This window comes from Asterias rubens, chromosome 8 (assembly GCF_902459465.1).
Source record: "Asterias rubens chromosome 8, eAstRub1.3, whole genome shotgun sequence".
Lineage (NCBI taxonomy): Eukaryota > Metazoa > Echinodermata > Asteroidea > Forcipulatida > Asteriidae > Asterias > Asterias rubens.
In genome coordinates this window covers 5,192,359-5,207,681 of record NC_047069.1, presented here as the reverse complement: position 1 = coordinate 5,207,681, position 15,323 = coordinate 5,192,359, and the positions used below count along the sequence as shown (strand labels likewise).

The 15,323-nt window shown below is 37.4% G+C and overlaps 1 protein-coding gene across 1 annotated transcript in view; it reads left to right on the top strand.

The window, feature by feature from the left end:
* The first annotated feature begins 3,178 nt into the window (after positions 1-3,178).
* LOC117293455 (rho GTPase-activating protein 7-like) overlaps positions 3,179-15,323 on the top strand; it is a 57,672-nt gene continuing 45,527 nt past the window's right edge. The window contains exons 1-2 of the mRNA XM_033775794.1: positions 3,179-3,396; positions 8,374-8,445. Of these exons, the coding sequence (XP_033631685.1) occupies positions 3,312-3,396; positions 8,374-8,445 (157 nt within the window). The 5' untranslated portion in view covers positions 3,179-3,311. The remainder of the gene's footprint in view (positions 3,397-8,373; positions 8,446-15,323) is intronic.

The window sequence follows — 15,323 nt, the reverse complement described above, 5'->3', positions numbered from 1 at the left end:
TTTACTCACAGTGTGAAATATTAGTGCATAAGACGGGCCTGGAATTTCATCAGAAAAACACCCCTGTCACACAAAGTTGTGTGCTTTCAGATGCTTGATTTCGAGACCTCAAATTCTAAACTTGAGGTCTCGAAATCAAACTTGTAGAAAATTACTTCTTACTTGAAAACTACGTCACTTCAGAGGGAGCCGTTTCTCACAATGTTTTAAAGTACCAACCTCTACTCATTACTTTTAACCAAATAAGGTTTTAGCCAACAGTTAATTTGAGTAATTACCAATAGTGTCCAGTGCCTTTAACAAAAGGTTACTCTGTTTCAAAATGTGAAAACAAAATTTTCTACATTTTTCCACTCATGTTTTTACATACAGCATGAAATATTTGTGCATTAGATCGTTGCTACATTTTGTGTGAAAAATATAAAACCCAACTAGTTGCATGAAGTTAATGCAGGGTTAGTTTGTTATTTTTGTTGTGCATTTCATGCAAGACCAACAGCGAGGAAGGGATTAGGGTTTAGAACCGACACTCGCTCAAAAGCCTGACCTTCCCCTCACCCTGAAAATTTCCCTCCCAAAATGGGAATAGATTTAATCACATTATTCACAGTTTTGGGGTTTATTTCTTTAGGTAAAAAATTCAGAGAGTTGAAAGATATGCCCAGTTTGCAGGGACGCTCCCCCCAGAGCTATTTTAGTAAGGGCTGGTCAGTGACCGAGGAAAAAGGTGTGTTTGTTGTGTCTCTTTTAAAAGTTGGCATTTGCCCAGAAGTGTAAAGGTTGGACTTTGATTGAGGAGGATATTTAAGGTTGAACCATGATCACTCAGCAAGAAGCTTTACATCAAGCCCAGTGATGATGGCTTGTGGTCTCTCTCAAGCAATGCGTCAAATCTGTCTTCTTGTGATCGAGGATTCTAGTTTTGTTTTTGATGGTTGGAACATCGGTGGCAGGATGTCCTATTTTGTCACATTCCCATTTGTCAGAGGTTCAGTGGGATCTACCAATGTTTTGAGGTTTACCACATTTTGTTTTTACCGGAAGATCTTGAAAATCCATCTAATATGTTTGGGTTTCTAATCCCTGTGTGAAAGACGGAACTAAACAACATGGAGTTATTCCATTTGTTTGTCAAATTGCGATGTATAATGAAAAGTTTCGTGACAGATTAAACTTTTAAATGACACCTTGAAGGGGTTCAAATAAAAAATAAATAATGAAACATTGCTTTGAGCCTGAGTTGATCAATTACGTCAAGCAAAGTCAAGTTAAGTCCAAAGGCATTATTTGGTGCTCTCGTGTTTTATGTTTGTTGTTGTGTCTTGTGTTAAGTACAGCATAGCATTATAGTCGCAGTGACTTTCCAAATGGCCAACTGGTGTGTGGAACCACACACCATAGATATAAGAGTCATGTTGTTTGTGACTCTGGCCCAAAGCTAACTGTGGGGGAAAAACGGTTGTTTGTCTGTTTGTTTAGATGATCTTTCCGCCAAGGGAACTCTGCAAACTCAAACAAGGGGATTTAAATAAGCACCTAGATGGTTACAGCCAATCTCTCTCGTACAAACATTGGTTTCACGTTTTTTTTAATATGAATTACACAAACCAAGATTCAGTATAGATGACAATAATTATTCTATTGAGGATATGAACCTACAACCTTGTGGTTGCAACCACTGTGACCATGGGAGTCTCTCCATTTGGCTGTTTTTCTTTTTTCCTATAAAACCTGTCAGAATTCTGGACTAAACGTACTTTTTAGTGTTCACTTGCCTTGGAAACACGGATGCTGTGGTTTGTGCCTTGAATGATTAACAATTTATGTTTTTGTTTTAAAAGTCGGCCTTCAATGTCCCACATTAACTTGATGCACACTTCGCAGTTCGCACAAACAATGTGCTCAGCATCTGTGCGTTGTTGTCATTTATACCGTTATATCATCTCCGATTGCTCAATTTTATAGAGAAATTTAAATCGTAATGTGCGAAAAGACCTTGTAAAGTGGTAGGGGGTCACTGGAACACAAGGGCATAACTACTTGTAGATAGCAGCCACTTCAGTGTTTATGACCATTTTATGGACGTTTGTGTTGAATTGATAACAAATTGAGCAGTTTGTGTACCTACATCTACAATGTATGTGTGTCATTTTGTAAACAACTTCCTGTGAAGTTTGTGGTCTTTTTGTGATGTGTTTGCTGTACCAAAGGTTAATTTCTGTGAGTCAAGTCATTGATAATAAACATGTTATAGGAGAAAAGTTCCAAACAGTACACAGTTTCTCTGAAACTTTCAATGAAACAGTAGTGCAACATTTTAAGACCCCTCCGCCCCCCTTTTGGTAAACAAAATCGTAACTTATTTTACTGTGAGTTTGTGTTATATACACTGTTACCCACAAATATTTCATAATGGTCGACACAACAACTTTTCATTAAAACGTTTTGGATAGGTTGAGTTGGGTTGTTATATATTTTTTATTTACCATGTTATTTTCGAAACAATGTTAATGGATAAAGTACTGACATACCAGAGTTAGAAAAGGACCTGATTGTGTTTTTTCCCCACACACTTAACTCAGCCGCTATTTTGTTGTTGTCTGAAGTAAATTTGAAAAGGTAACTGATGCAAATCGCAGAGGTGGTTAGCTGTTGCACCTTTTTTATTTTCTGTTGTGGTTTTCCAGTGATATTAAGTATTTGTATTTGTTGGTGATTATGATAACTGGTGGCCTCCACGCATTTTCTGTACTTGAACCCGGCTTCACGCTAGCCTGGCTCCTTTCATTTTTCAGCCGTTCCATGTGCTCTACGCACCTGCATTCTTTAGGCATTACTTTGGCACTGCCCACCAGGTATTGTCCCCTTGGTCATTAGCATGATAAAGACCAGATAAATGCTTGGATATGTCTTGGCCCAGGGTTACTCCACACACAGTGGACTTAACTTCACTACACACTGGACGCACAACTCCCACTGAGGAGATATGGTGTAACAGTTATTACCTGTCATTATTGGTGTGTTGTAAACTTCCGGATAGTCCACACAGGATAGGTGTATTTTGGGGTGTAGTGTCTACGTGTATGCTGTGGTGAATGGTGAAATAACAGTACAGGATTCACGGTCACGACCTAAAACCACGCACTCTGCAGCGGCAGCCAACAGGTCAATTAGTAAATTGGTACCTGTAGTTCGGGTTTCACATCCTCGGTGCATGGTAGTTGTACTCCCATCAGTGGCACTGCTGGTGTGTTGGATGAACAAATACATGTAGTTGTCAATATTTGGGGGAAGGATCACCGCTGCTCCGTATGTTGGGATCGAAAAGCTGTGAGGACATGAAGGATTATGAATGGAAAAGAAGGGAGAGCCTGCTGTTGCGCCAGATACGATGTGGTAATTCATACATTGTTTTTTTTTTTTCTCCTTGATAGGTGTAGGCCTACGTACATGTGAATAAGCTTAAAGGCAGTGGACACTATTGGTAATTACTCAAAATAATTATCAGCATAAAACCTTACTTGGTAATGGTTGAGTAATGGGGAGAGGTTGATAGTATAAAACATTGTGAGAAACAGTTCACTCTGAAGTGGAGTAGTTTTTGAGAAAGAAGTAAGTTTCCATGAGTTTGATTTCGAGACCTCAGATTTAGAATTTGAGGTTTTAAAATCAAGCATCTGAAAGCACACAACTTTGTGTGACAAGGGTGTTTTTTCTTATTATCTCGCAACTTCGACGACCGATTAAGCTCAAATTTTCACAAGTTTGTTATTTAATGCATAATAATGTCGAGATACACCAAGTAAGAAGACTGGTCTTTGACAATTACCAATAGTGTCCAGTTTCTTTAAAGGCACAGTGATTAATGGAAGCTTTTCAGATAGTCGGACTTAACTCACAGTTTATCGATTGAGTGGGATTGTCATATGTCATTTGGGAATTAACAAGGATCTACTACAATGTTTTCCTTGTGTACTTTTTCAAAACTTTGGTTTTAACATTTTAGTCATCAATGTTATATGGGATTTGCGGCATTGCATGATGAAGTATCGGTATGTTATATTTCGTTGGCGGTAACACCATGTGTGTACATGTATCTACCTGCCAAATGCTAGGTTGGTTTTGTTCTTTATAAAGAACTTGTCTTGCTTTATATTCCACTAAAGCGAAGTAGATTTTCGGAATCCGGGAGGCTTCTCAGTTCTGAAGAGAACTGTCCTGCTTTTTAACTGCTACCTGGGCGGAAGGTAGAAAGTCGGCCGGGACTACTACATATTAAGTCTAGTGGTTGGTATAACTTCACCATTGGGGAGTGAGTTCTTAAATGGTCTCAACATTTCAACTAGGTTGCTCTAGTCATTGTCAGGAGACTGTAAATGCCTGTGAATTATCGAAAAGGAACAGTGATTAATGGTAGCTTTTTGTGATGAAGTGTTCAGATAGGCAGACTTAAATCCGAGTTTATCTTTTGAGTAGAAGTTGACACATGATTGTCATGTGGGAGTTACTAGGGATCTACCACGGTCTTCCCATGTACTTTTTCTAAACTTCTTTTGTACCATTTTAGTCATCAAACTTATCAGACTATGATTGCATTGCTGTCTTGTTCACTTGTACTTCTATAAAGGCTTCTAAACGGTATATATTTTGTGAAAATGTGATCTAGTCGATCTACACTATGTGATGTTGTTTACCACCAGAATGCATTTCTTTGTGAATAATACAGATTGGCTTTTCATTGTGAGTTGTTCTTTGTTATCCTTCTCGTGTTTTGTATATTTTTTTTGTATTGGAATGTATAAAAGTTTATTGAAGTTCATGCGACAATCATCTGGTAGTAAAATCTCCCCCGCTTTTATAAAAATATTTTCCATTTTTTTTTTTCTTTTCCTGTTTTTTTTTCTCGACGAAGGCCATGTGAAGATCTTCATGAGTATTTAATGCACTCTGAAGGATTGAGAAAATAAAAGAATTCAATAATAAGTGCTTCATCAAAGGGCCGTTCATCACTGTTCCCTATGGCGGTTTTTCACCCGAGTTCCATTGTTCAACTAATTTTCTTGTGTTTGTACACTCTCTCAGAAGTGCACTGAAATGGAAATCAATACGAAAAAGTAAATAAATCGCTAAGCTCCGCTAATGATATATCTGTTCCATGCATGTTTGAATGAGCCAATCAATTGTGGTGGTATGCGGTGAACGACCCAATGCCATTAATAATGTAGGGGTCTGGCTCGGGGCCAATTGACCATCTACGCGTTTCATGATGAGTTTCTTTTGTGCTGAATGAATCGGCAAGGTTCTTCTATAGTCTTGCTTCCCTGGTTCATATAAGTTCCTCAGAACTTCAGTCAAAATCAAAGTTGGTAGATTACTTCCCACAAGTTCTACAGACTCCGTTTTTCATTTTTAATGTACTGAACAATGGACCCTAAAACAGCTGCTGTGTACAGTATGTATGTATGTCAAATATTCATATTTGTTTTCCGTGACTCAATATTGTTTAAAACAGTACACTTAGTACTACTGTTCAATTTATAGATTAGCTGTTAGTTGGTATTAGTACATGAATTGCAACTACAACAAAAATACCACAAGGAAGCCATGAGTGGTTTACTAGGATCAGGCATGTGAGACTTCCTCTTTTCAGCTGATTTCCTCTGTTGGGGTTTTGACTTTCCTCATTTTTTCTTCACTTTCTGTGTACACAAGGATAGGAATGTTCTATTTTCCTCCTTTTTTCTTGCCTGGTATTCTCTTTTCCTCTTTTGTTCATGTGTAGTAACTCGCATGCTTGTAGGATCCATCCTTCCCAAAACCAAAATCCAGCACCATAATGTATGTTTCTTAGCCCCGTACTCGCACATATTTAACCTGGTTAGTTTTTTTGTTGTTGACCTGGTTAGGTTTTTCCTTGGAGAGTTTGCCAGGGTCAAACATTCATGGGTGTGGAATGGTCAGTCAAATTTTCAGGAGAGTTATCCAGTGTGTGAAAGGCTTTGAGACTTAGACTGTACAAGAAGAAAAGGAAAGAAAGTCAAATTTTTTAGGAGAATTATCCAGTGTGTGAAATACTTTGAGACTGTCTTTAGACTATACAAGAAGAAAAGGAAAGAAAACTAGACTTAAGTTTTTGTCATAACAAAAACAAGGTGTTCGGCATCCGGGAGTACAAAAATACAAGCCTAGTGGAAATTACAAAGCGACAATTCCAAGAAGTAACGCATATTCAAAGCATTTTACATGCACTTCCGGTTTAGACAGGTCAAAAGGTCAAGAGAAGGTCACCAACATACCCATTTTTGTGAAGTACGTAAAGCCCTTTCATATGATGTATAGATTGTCAAAATAGCTTTTGTGGTTAAGGAAATAGGAGCTGATGAGTAATGACGACTGGAGAAGAGACTAACTAACCGGACGAGAAATGTTTGTTGAATGTTGAAACGCCTTGAAAACAGACAACGTACGAAAAGCCCTTTCATTTGATATAGGCCTATAGATTGTCTAAATAGCTATTGTGGTTGAGGACATAAGAACTTGTGAATAATGACGACTGGAGAAGAGACTAACTAACCAGAAGGGAAATATTTGTTGAAAACGCCTTGAAAACATACTATAAACGAAGCTATTTATATAAAGAAATAAGTAAGTAAAAAAGAAAGAAAAAAAAACATCAACTGACCGAGCGGATCTCCCATCCAAGTACTGACTGGGCCCGATGTTGCTTAACTTCAATGATCGGACGAGAACCATAGTAATCAACGCAGTATGGTCGTAGTCAAAACAATGTATTTTTGACGAAAATTCAATTCGATTAGTGCTCATCTGGAAATGGTGATATCCTTAAAAAGACTAACAGTATCAAGTATAAAGTTTCCTAAAGGATGACATGGACTTTGAGCTTACAGTAATTTGACCGACAATTTTGATAAATGATTACAGCGAAAAAGGTTACTGTTATTGCAGTCGTTTCTGACTAGTTGATGTTTCTGACTGAGTGGATGGGTCCTGCTGGGCTGCTGAATAAACACAAAGCCCTTTGAATAACAGTAATCAGTAAGTGCTGATGATACACAGCTGGCATTATTCAAATATCTAATAAGAAGAAGTAAGCAGCAATCATAACATCATAGATACTGTTATATGAGGCTGGGATGCTGTGGCCTTATCCTCTCACCTCCACATGACGTAGTGAGATAGCGGAGATAGAAACATTTAAGACGTTAAAAGCTTTCTTCCCAAGCTCTCTGCTTTGGCGATGTGTCAGATCGTCAAGTGGGATTGAATTTCTTCTCTGCTGGCCTTGGAAGATTTTTCTTGTTTCTTTACATGAGTTCATCAATCTTAAAGTTTTAAAGCGTTTCCTGATTTGTAAAAGTGATAACTTTGTCTCTGTTGTAAGGCATTTTCTCCTTTGTAAAGTGCATCACTAAGATATGAGGAAATTTAAATTTTGTACTGGAGCATTTCAAGGGCACCAAAGCAATGACGCAGCAAGATAGCGGAGAGATAGGAACAATGTACATGTAGGGGATGTTAAAGGCAGTGGACACTATTGGTAATTACTCAAAATTGTTATTAGTATAAAACCTTACTTGTTAACGAGTAATGGAGAGCTGTTGATAGTATAAAGTAATGTGAGAAACGGCTCCCCCTGAAGTTTTCGAAAAAGAAGTAATTTTCCTCAAATTTGATTTTGAGACCTCAGATTTAGAATTTGAGGTCTCAAAATCAAGCATCTGAAAGCACACAACTTTGTGTGACAAGGGTGTTTTTTCTTTCATTATTGTCTGGCAACTTTGTTGACCGATTCAGCTCAAATTTTCACAGGTTTGTTATTATAAGTTCAGATACAGTAAGTGAGAAGACTGGTCTTTGACGGTTTCCAATTTAGTGTCCGATGTCTTTAAAAGCCTTCTTCCCTGGCTCTCTACTTTGGGGTTGAATTTCTTCTCTGCAGGCCTGGGAGTATTTTTTTAAATATTTTTTTTATAAGTTCATCTGCCTTAAAGTTTTAAGGCGTTTCCCGATATGAAGAGTTGATAACTTTGTCTCTGTTCGCCTGGAATGTGTCTACAGGGCAACTTGTTTTTTTTTAATGTTTTTTTTCCCGAAGGTGAAGATTCGAGTAGATATTTGTAAATCTTGAAAGTAAATGATTGTATTAAAAAAATGTATCATGAACGTGTGGAATTGTATACAAAATGCTGAGGAGAATTCTCTTGCGAGTATATTTTATGTTTTACTACTATTGATGAAGAAATTACATGTAGACCATGCTGTTCTTACTTTTTGGTACAGGAGTTCAAATTGATTCTCTTTAAAGTGTATTAGAATTAAATGCATTGTTATTTTTTTCCTTCTTGTATACAGAAATTGAAGCTGCAGAAACATGTCAATGGCTTAGAGCTGCCGGCTTCCCACAATATGCTCAGATGTTTGAAGGTAAGTTATTGATTACCCTTGCATATTTATATATCCCAGGTCTTCTCAGCCTCGCTACCATGGGCAGCGCGCCGTATCCATACCTCTCGTCACTAACCCCTGAGAGGGATGTACTGGGAAACAACGCTGATTGGCTCAGAAAATTGGTTATGCATTAGATGTCAAGTGCGTGCGCACGTAGATATAAGACATTTTTATGACACGAACACGTTTTTTCAAAACAAAAACATTCTTTAAGACGAAAGACATGCGTGTGCGCATAGTAAATAATGAATAATGAATATGTACGCTCATTCATGGCTCATTTAAACGTTCTAGGATATAGCACATTTAAATTTGCCAACTCCTGGAGTGCGTTTTGGTGACCCCAACCAAAAACTGTTTCGGTTGTTGGTCGTTGGTTCTGCTGTTCAGACTGAACGACAACCGAGTTGTGAGCTCGGTTACCGTTTTGGTTGTGACGTCAGAAACAGTTTTTGGTTGGGGTTGCCTAAACGCACCCCAGGGGTTATGATCGAGCAAGGCATGCTGGGAAAAAATGGCGCGGTGAGATCGATCACCCCTGGGAACGAGGTTGAGGTCTTCTCCACTTTCTTTAAAGGCACTGAAACTCAAAATAATTGTTAGCATAAAAGCTAACTTGGTTATGAGCAATAAGCCATTTTGAGATTTGGTGAACACACTCATATGACACTATTTGTGTTAAGTAAATTTGTATGTAGACACCCAAACCAAACGGTGCACTGCTATAGTGTCAGCCATACATCAAAAGGGCTGATGGGCAGCTGTTGATAGTTTAAAACATTGTCAGACACGGCTCCCTCTGAAGTAACATAGTTGTTTTTTTAGAAAGAGGACGTTTCTCACTCAAATATTACAGCATATTTTTTTTTACACATGAATGTCAAATCACTTCCCCCTTCTAAGGCTACACAGATGTTTGGTTTTACATCAAAGCTATTTGTGGGGACACACTTTTAGCTAATCTACAAGGGGGACATTTTCTTTTGAACAAACAATAAATCTTTCAAATTCTCAAACTGTCACGCAATTAATCACTTGTGACAATCTGTGTCAAATTTCTTTACACAAATCTTCACATTTTTGTGTGATAAGTTGTAATATATGATTGGAACTATTATTATTGAGAGTTTGGACGAACGTCGATCAAAGTCTAACTCGTTATGGATAGTCGTGCGTTATAAGTGATCTCTTGTCCGGCATAGCAACTGAAATATGTGAGGTTAGGTCCAAGCCACTCCAAGTTTATGATCACCCTGACACCTGTTTGAAATCCTATCTCCATTGTCAATATCAAAAATATGCTACCATTGTGTATATTTTCGTGACACTATTTTCATGAGTTATGAAATGATAGTTTTGTTGATGTACATTTCTCAATGTTTTCGTTGCTTACTATTATTTATCTTGTCATGTTTTCTTTGCATGGGGCGCCGGATGAACAGCCCCTACCGGGATGCTTTTGTGTCCTGGTCTAGACAAAAATAATAATACTGGTTATAAGTTTTTCCCATGGCATGTGAATAATTTCCCCTTATCAAAAGTAATTCTCCTTACTTAATTGCCATAAAAGCAAACAAAACCTGTCTACCTAGATCTTGTTGTGGTCAATTCATACAAACACATTCATGTATAGTTCTTTTTTTTATTTTTAAGAGTTGATACAGACTGTTTTTCTTCTTCATGCATGAAGTCAACAATGTGCTATAAATTTGACGCAAAATTTAACCTTGTGTGTGGTGTCATGAACAAGTATGTATGCTTCGTTAAAAAAAGGGGGGGGGCAAGGGCACCAAGGCTTTTTCTCCTTTGTAAAGGGCATCCTATGAGGAAATTGTAATTATTTTCTTGTAGCATTATAGTGAGCACCTAGGCAATGACGAGGGGGCATTGAGGCAATCGCCTCCGTTGCCTTTGTGAAGTATCAGGCCTGTATGAATGGGGTCGGACTGATATGATGTGCTACTGTGCGCCAAACATACTTATTATTACAATGTGCGGTTTAAAGGGAGTGGACACTATTGGTAATTTCTCAAAATAATTATTAGCATAAAACCTTTCTCGGTAACAAGTAATGGGGAGAGGTTGATAGTATAAAACATTGTGAGAAACACCTCCCTCTGAAGTAACGTAGTTTTCGAGAAAGAAATTTTCATTAAGTGTTGCTGGTGGGCACCATTCACCATGGGAATCACAGTTTTAATTAAACTTTCCATGAAACATAAATAATAAAAAAAACCAGAGGTATACAGCGAGATGTATCAGGTGTACTGTTCCAAGATAATATTTGTAATTGGGAAATGTCCTTGAGCCACAAATCCCTTGTTTTCAGAGAACTATCATTGGTTTAAATGAAAATCCTTGTCAGGTTGCTATCCAGGTACTTCTAGAAAGTCATCCACCTCTGATGTAATGTTCGGGACTGATTAAACAAACACATTAACATGAACGGGTTACTTCGGAATGGTTTTTTCTGGCTGTACTTGTACGTCCCTGGGAAAGCAGAACACGGGAAAATGCTCTTCCGGATTGGGGCAAAATAGTGGCGGAAATTCGGGGAACAGCTGGAAGAAAATTAATTCCGCACTACAGAGAAAACGGCAAGATTCTGTATTAAAAATCGGTACTAGTATTTGTAATCTGTATCTGGTTATTTCGGAATGGTTGCTCTGTCTTGGCTTTAGGTCCCTGGGAAGGCGAAACTCCCTTTCCTGATTTGAGAAAATTAGTGACGAAACCTCGGGAAACAGCAGGAAGAAAATTAATCCGACAGAAAGTAACAAAATTATAAAAAAATTGGTATTAGTATTTGTATCTGTGTACAATTCTGGGCAAATCGATCCCTCTGCCCTCCTTATAGGGACGGTACTGTATGTGTTTGACAATCACTCTTTTGAAATGAATGGGAATGAATTCTTGTGGTTATGAAGCGTAGAGCAGCTTTCAACATTATAAAGGATTTGATCAACATTTCTTTGCGAAGTAATGTAGTTATGTATGTAAAAAGACATAAGTTTCTATGCCCCGAAATTTGAATCTGAGAAGCGTTTTGTATTCCCATAGAGCTGGTTATTCCTATTAGAGATTAATCTTCCTCCATGAAAATATTTGCTCCAGACTTTCGGCAATATCTCAAAACGCTACAACCTTTTGAAATGAATATTTAGTTCTCCTTGAAATAAATGATGTGGGCGTAATAATATACCATAAACTTCCACAATTTGACTTGATGATTAAAAGGGAACTTTCATAGTTCGGACAGATTTTCAAGAGACTTAATTGATTCTAAAGATAATTACACGCCCTATTTCATATCTTCAAAGAGTTTTCTCTACCACCCTAATTTCTACAGATAAAACAGTTTGAACAGATTGTTTGGCTGCATTTTTTATCACACCATAAACAAAAAACTGGGGCAGGCTTTCAAGAGAAATTGGCATTTTTTATTCAGCGTGTGTACCAACAGATCAAAATGGAAAACAGATTCTGCTTGTGCTTTTTGTTCTCCAGCCTGGGGGGGGGGCCTGACCTTATTAGTTTCTATTATACCGTGAAACGAACAGTGTTTGACCCCTTGCTCAATGAGCAATGAGCAATCTCAGGGTAACTCTTTCAACTGAAAATAAAATAAATTACATGAGACTTACTACTGAATAGTGTCCTTGCATGTTACCTGTTAATTCATTCATTTGATTTAGGCTTATTACATGTTCAGGCCTACAGGGACAGGTAATTCAAAACACCAAATGTGTTTTGTTTTTTTTAAGTGGTGCTTCCCTCGAAAATAAACTGACAGTGAATTTTCTTTTTCTCACTATTGGCCCTTCTTGTTACCACTTTTCGCACGTAATTAAAGGCACTTTAAAAAGACCAGTATTCCAACCTGGTGTATTGTAATCTGTGAACATAACTTTGACTCAATTGGTCATCAGAATTGCAAGAGAATAATGACATGATAAACCCCCTAGTTGCACAAATGTGTGTGCTTTCAGATGCCTTGTAAAAGGCTTCAGGCCTGAAGTCGAATTTGAGTGAGAAATTACCTCTTTCTCAAAAACTATGTTACTTCAGAGGGAGTCGTTTCTCACAATGTTTTATACTGTCAACAGCTCTCCATTGCTCGTTACCAAGTAAGTTTCTATGCTAACAATTATTTTGAGTAATCACCAAAAGTGCCCAGTGCCTTTAAGTGGGGCTTCTTTTGAAAGTTTCCGACAGGAAATTTTCTTTATCACACTAAATCCTGTTGTCATCTTGTGCTGTGTTCACTTTCCACGTAATCACTTAAGAATTAAGATTTCCTTTTAAGAGTTATCGGTAGTCTCTTTATTAAAATATTGTTGCTTTCGGAGAGGTTGAAAGGTTACAAGTATATTATCCAGTGGCAAGATGATAGCTTCATTCTTGGCCAGTTTCTTAGCAAGCAACCCCAATTAGCCTGATCCCAGAGCGCCTACAGACTGACCTCAGAATCCTGTCACCTGTTTGGGGGACCTTTTCGCCTCCAATTAGTGCCACTGTTCTCTTTATTGAAAGCAGTTTGTGCTCTGGACAAGGACACACCCACAGGAACAAAAATTGTGAAAGGAAAAGTATGTGAGGATGCTTTTGTTGTGACTTCAGGGTTGATTAGAAGTCAAATATTCCAGTACCCACTTCCTGTGTTTAACACATGTACTGGTTGCAGCATTCTCTAATCCACTCACTGTTTGTAAGGAAACATTAACTAATTAGTACTGGTATTATTATCTGGTTTGTTTTTGGAGGACATAAGGAAATATAGAGAGAACAGTTTCCTTTGCGGTCTTGTGGGTGCAATTATGCCCTTTTTTTTCTCTTTTTTTTTTCACCTGAGTACATGTCCACCACAGAAAGAAAATATTTAAATAACTGTCTTAATAAAGTTTAGTGCTGGTTTTTGTTTGGGTTCTGGGCAAATATTGACATATTTATCCACATTTACCTTTAGGTTATTATTGTAACGAGAAAATCAAATACTTTTTTGGCCTCAATTAATTCCCAAATGGGTTGGACATGTTCCTCGGGTCTCAACTGCATAGAAATGGCAACCAGCAAAACTTTGCACCATAGTAAAGATACTATGACTCTATACACAGTCACTGTGCGTGTATACGTGTGTCAAGTGCAAACATTGCATATAAGCCTTTGGGTTACTGTTAATCAGTTATTATTATATAGGGAGGAAAAATATAGTTCTCCAGTAATGCAGGTCTACAAGAAATGCAAAGAGCTGCCTTGCAGGCATGATATTCTCCTACTTTAGTCTGATTTCCGATCATTTTTTTTTCCCCCATTGAAAATTGTGATTAAACAGCCTGAAAAGTCTAGAAAAAATACAAAGGCAAAATATCATGCCTGACATGACAAGTTCCCTCATTTTTGTGTCTCTAACGGATTGCAAATTTTAGACAGACAAAAATACTCAATTCTTAATCACCATACTGGTTTTTATTAATGTTTAATTAATGGCATTTTTCTGAACTTGTATCACGATCTTGAACTGATAAAAAAAAAAGAAGTTTGTTTGTACTTTGTCCCCACTGAATAAACAAAACGACGAAAGATGTTTTTGTTCAATTTAGGTTCAAGCATTTTGTTTGCTCTTACAGAAATATAAAGTTTGAGGTTTTATTAAAGGGAAATTATTAAGTTATAAACAAGCCAAGGTTATCCACTAGAAAATCTAATGTTTTTTATCACAGTTTCGCTGTTTTTTTAAGCTTACCTTTTTTTAAGCTTTGGCAAGAAACATTCACTGTTAAAGCCACTGGACACTATCGGTAAACAGTATTGTCCAAGGCCCACACTTTGTGTATCACAACTTATATATAAAATAACAAAACTGTGAAAATTTAGGCTCAATTGGTCATCGGAGTGAGGAGAAAATAACGGGAAAACCCACCCCTGTTTCCCTATGTTTCGCCGTGTCATGACATGTGTTTAAAATAAATCCGTAATTCTCAATATCAAGAATTGATATTGTTTTAATGTTTTCTCAAAAAGTCAAGCATTTCATGGAGTAATATTTCAAGAGAGTCTGTACCATTACCTTCTGTAAACCCTGCAAGTTATTTGTAAATTTGTGAACTTTTGATTTTTTGTCTGTTCCGAGAGTGTCCAATGGCTTTAAAGAATGCATAACATAAGTAATATGTGAAAGTTGCAAGAAGTCTTTTTATACTATCAACAACTCTCCATTTCCTCATAGGGTGACCTTTACCAAAGAGAAAATTCCTTGCCCTTTCAATGTTTTCTACTTGTAGCCCAGTACCAAGAGCGACTTTTAACCTTATTTTGGATTGAACTTGCATAAAAAGGTTTCAAAAATATCCCTTCAAAACCTAAACACCAGTACTAAATGTTATTACAATAGCACAAGCAACATATGTTGACTTTGAAGATGCACACTTGTTTGGTCTTGAAGTGATAAGACCAATGCTAGTCCCTTGACTCTGGAAGACGTCACTGTAAAAGGAGTTAAGCCTGGTTCATACATCCTGCGAGTGCCAAGCATATTTTGACGCCACTTGGCTGTTTTTGCGGCAAATGTTTCGCAGGAGTCGAGCACATTTCAACTGTTGCAAATTATTTGTTGCGAATTTGTGACGTCAACATTGGTATCGCATTGGGTTCTTTTTGTGGGACAAAAAAACACACACAAATGCCACAAACTGACATTAAACTTCAACTAAATAATGATAGAAGAAAGCTTCCTTAAAAATATTACTTGCTGAGGTGCTGTATTTTTTAAGAAATGAGTTAAACAGTTTTACTAAAATAATTTCATTCTAAGTGAGACAAAAATTAACTCGGCATGTACAGTGGATTAACGCTAT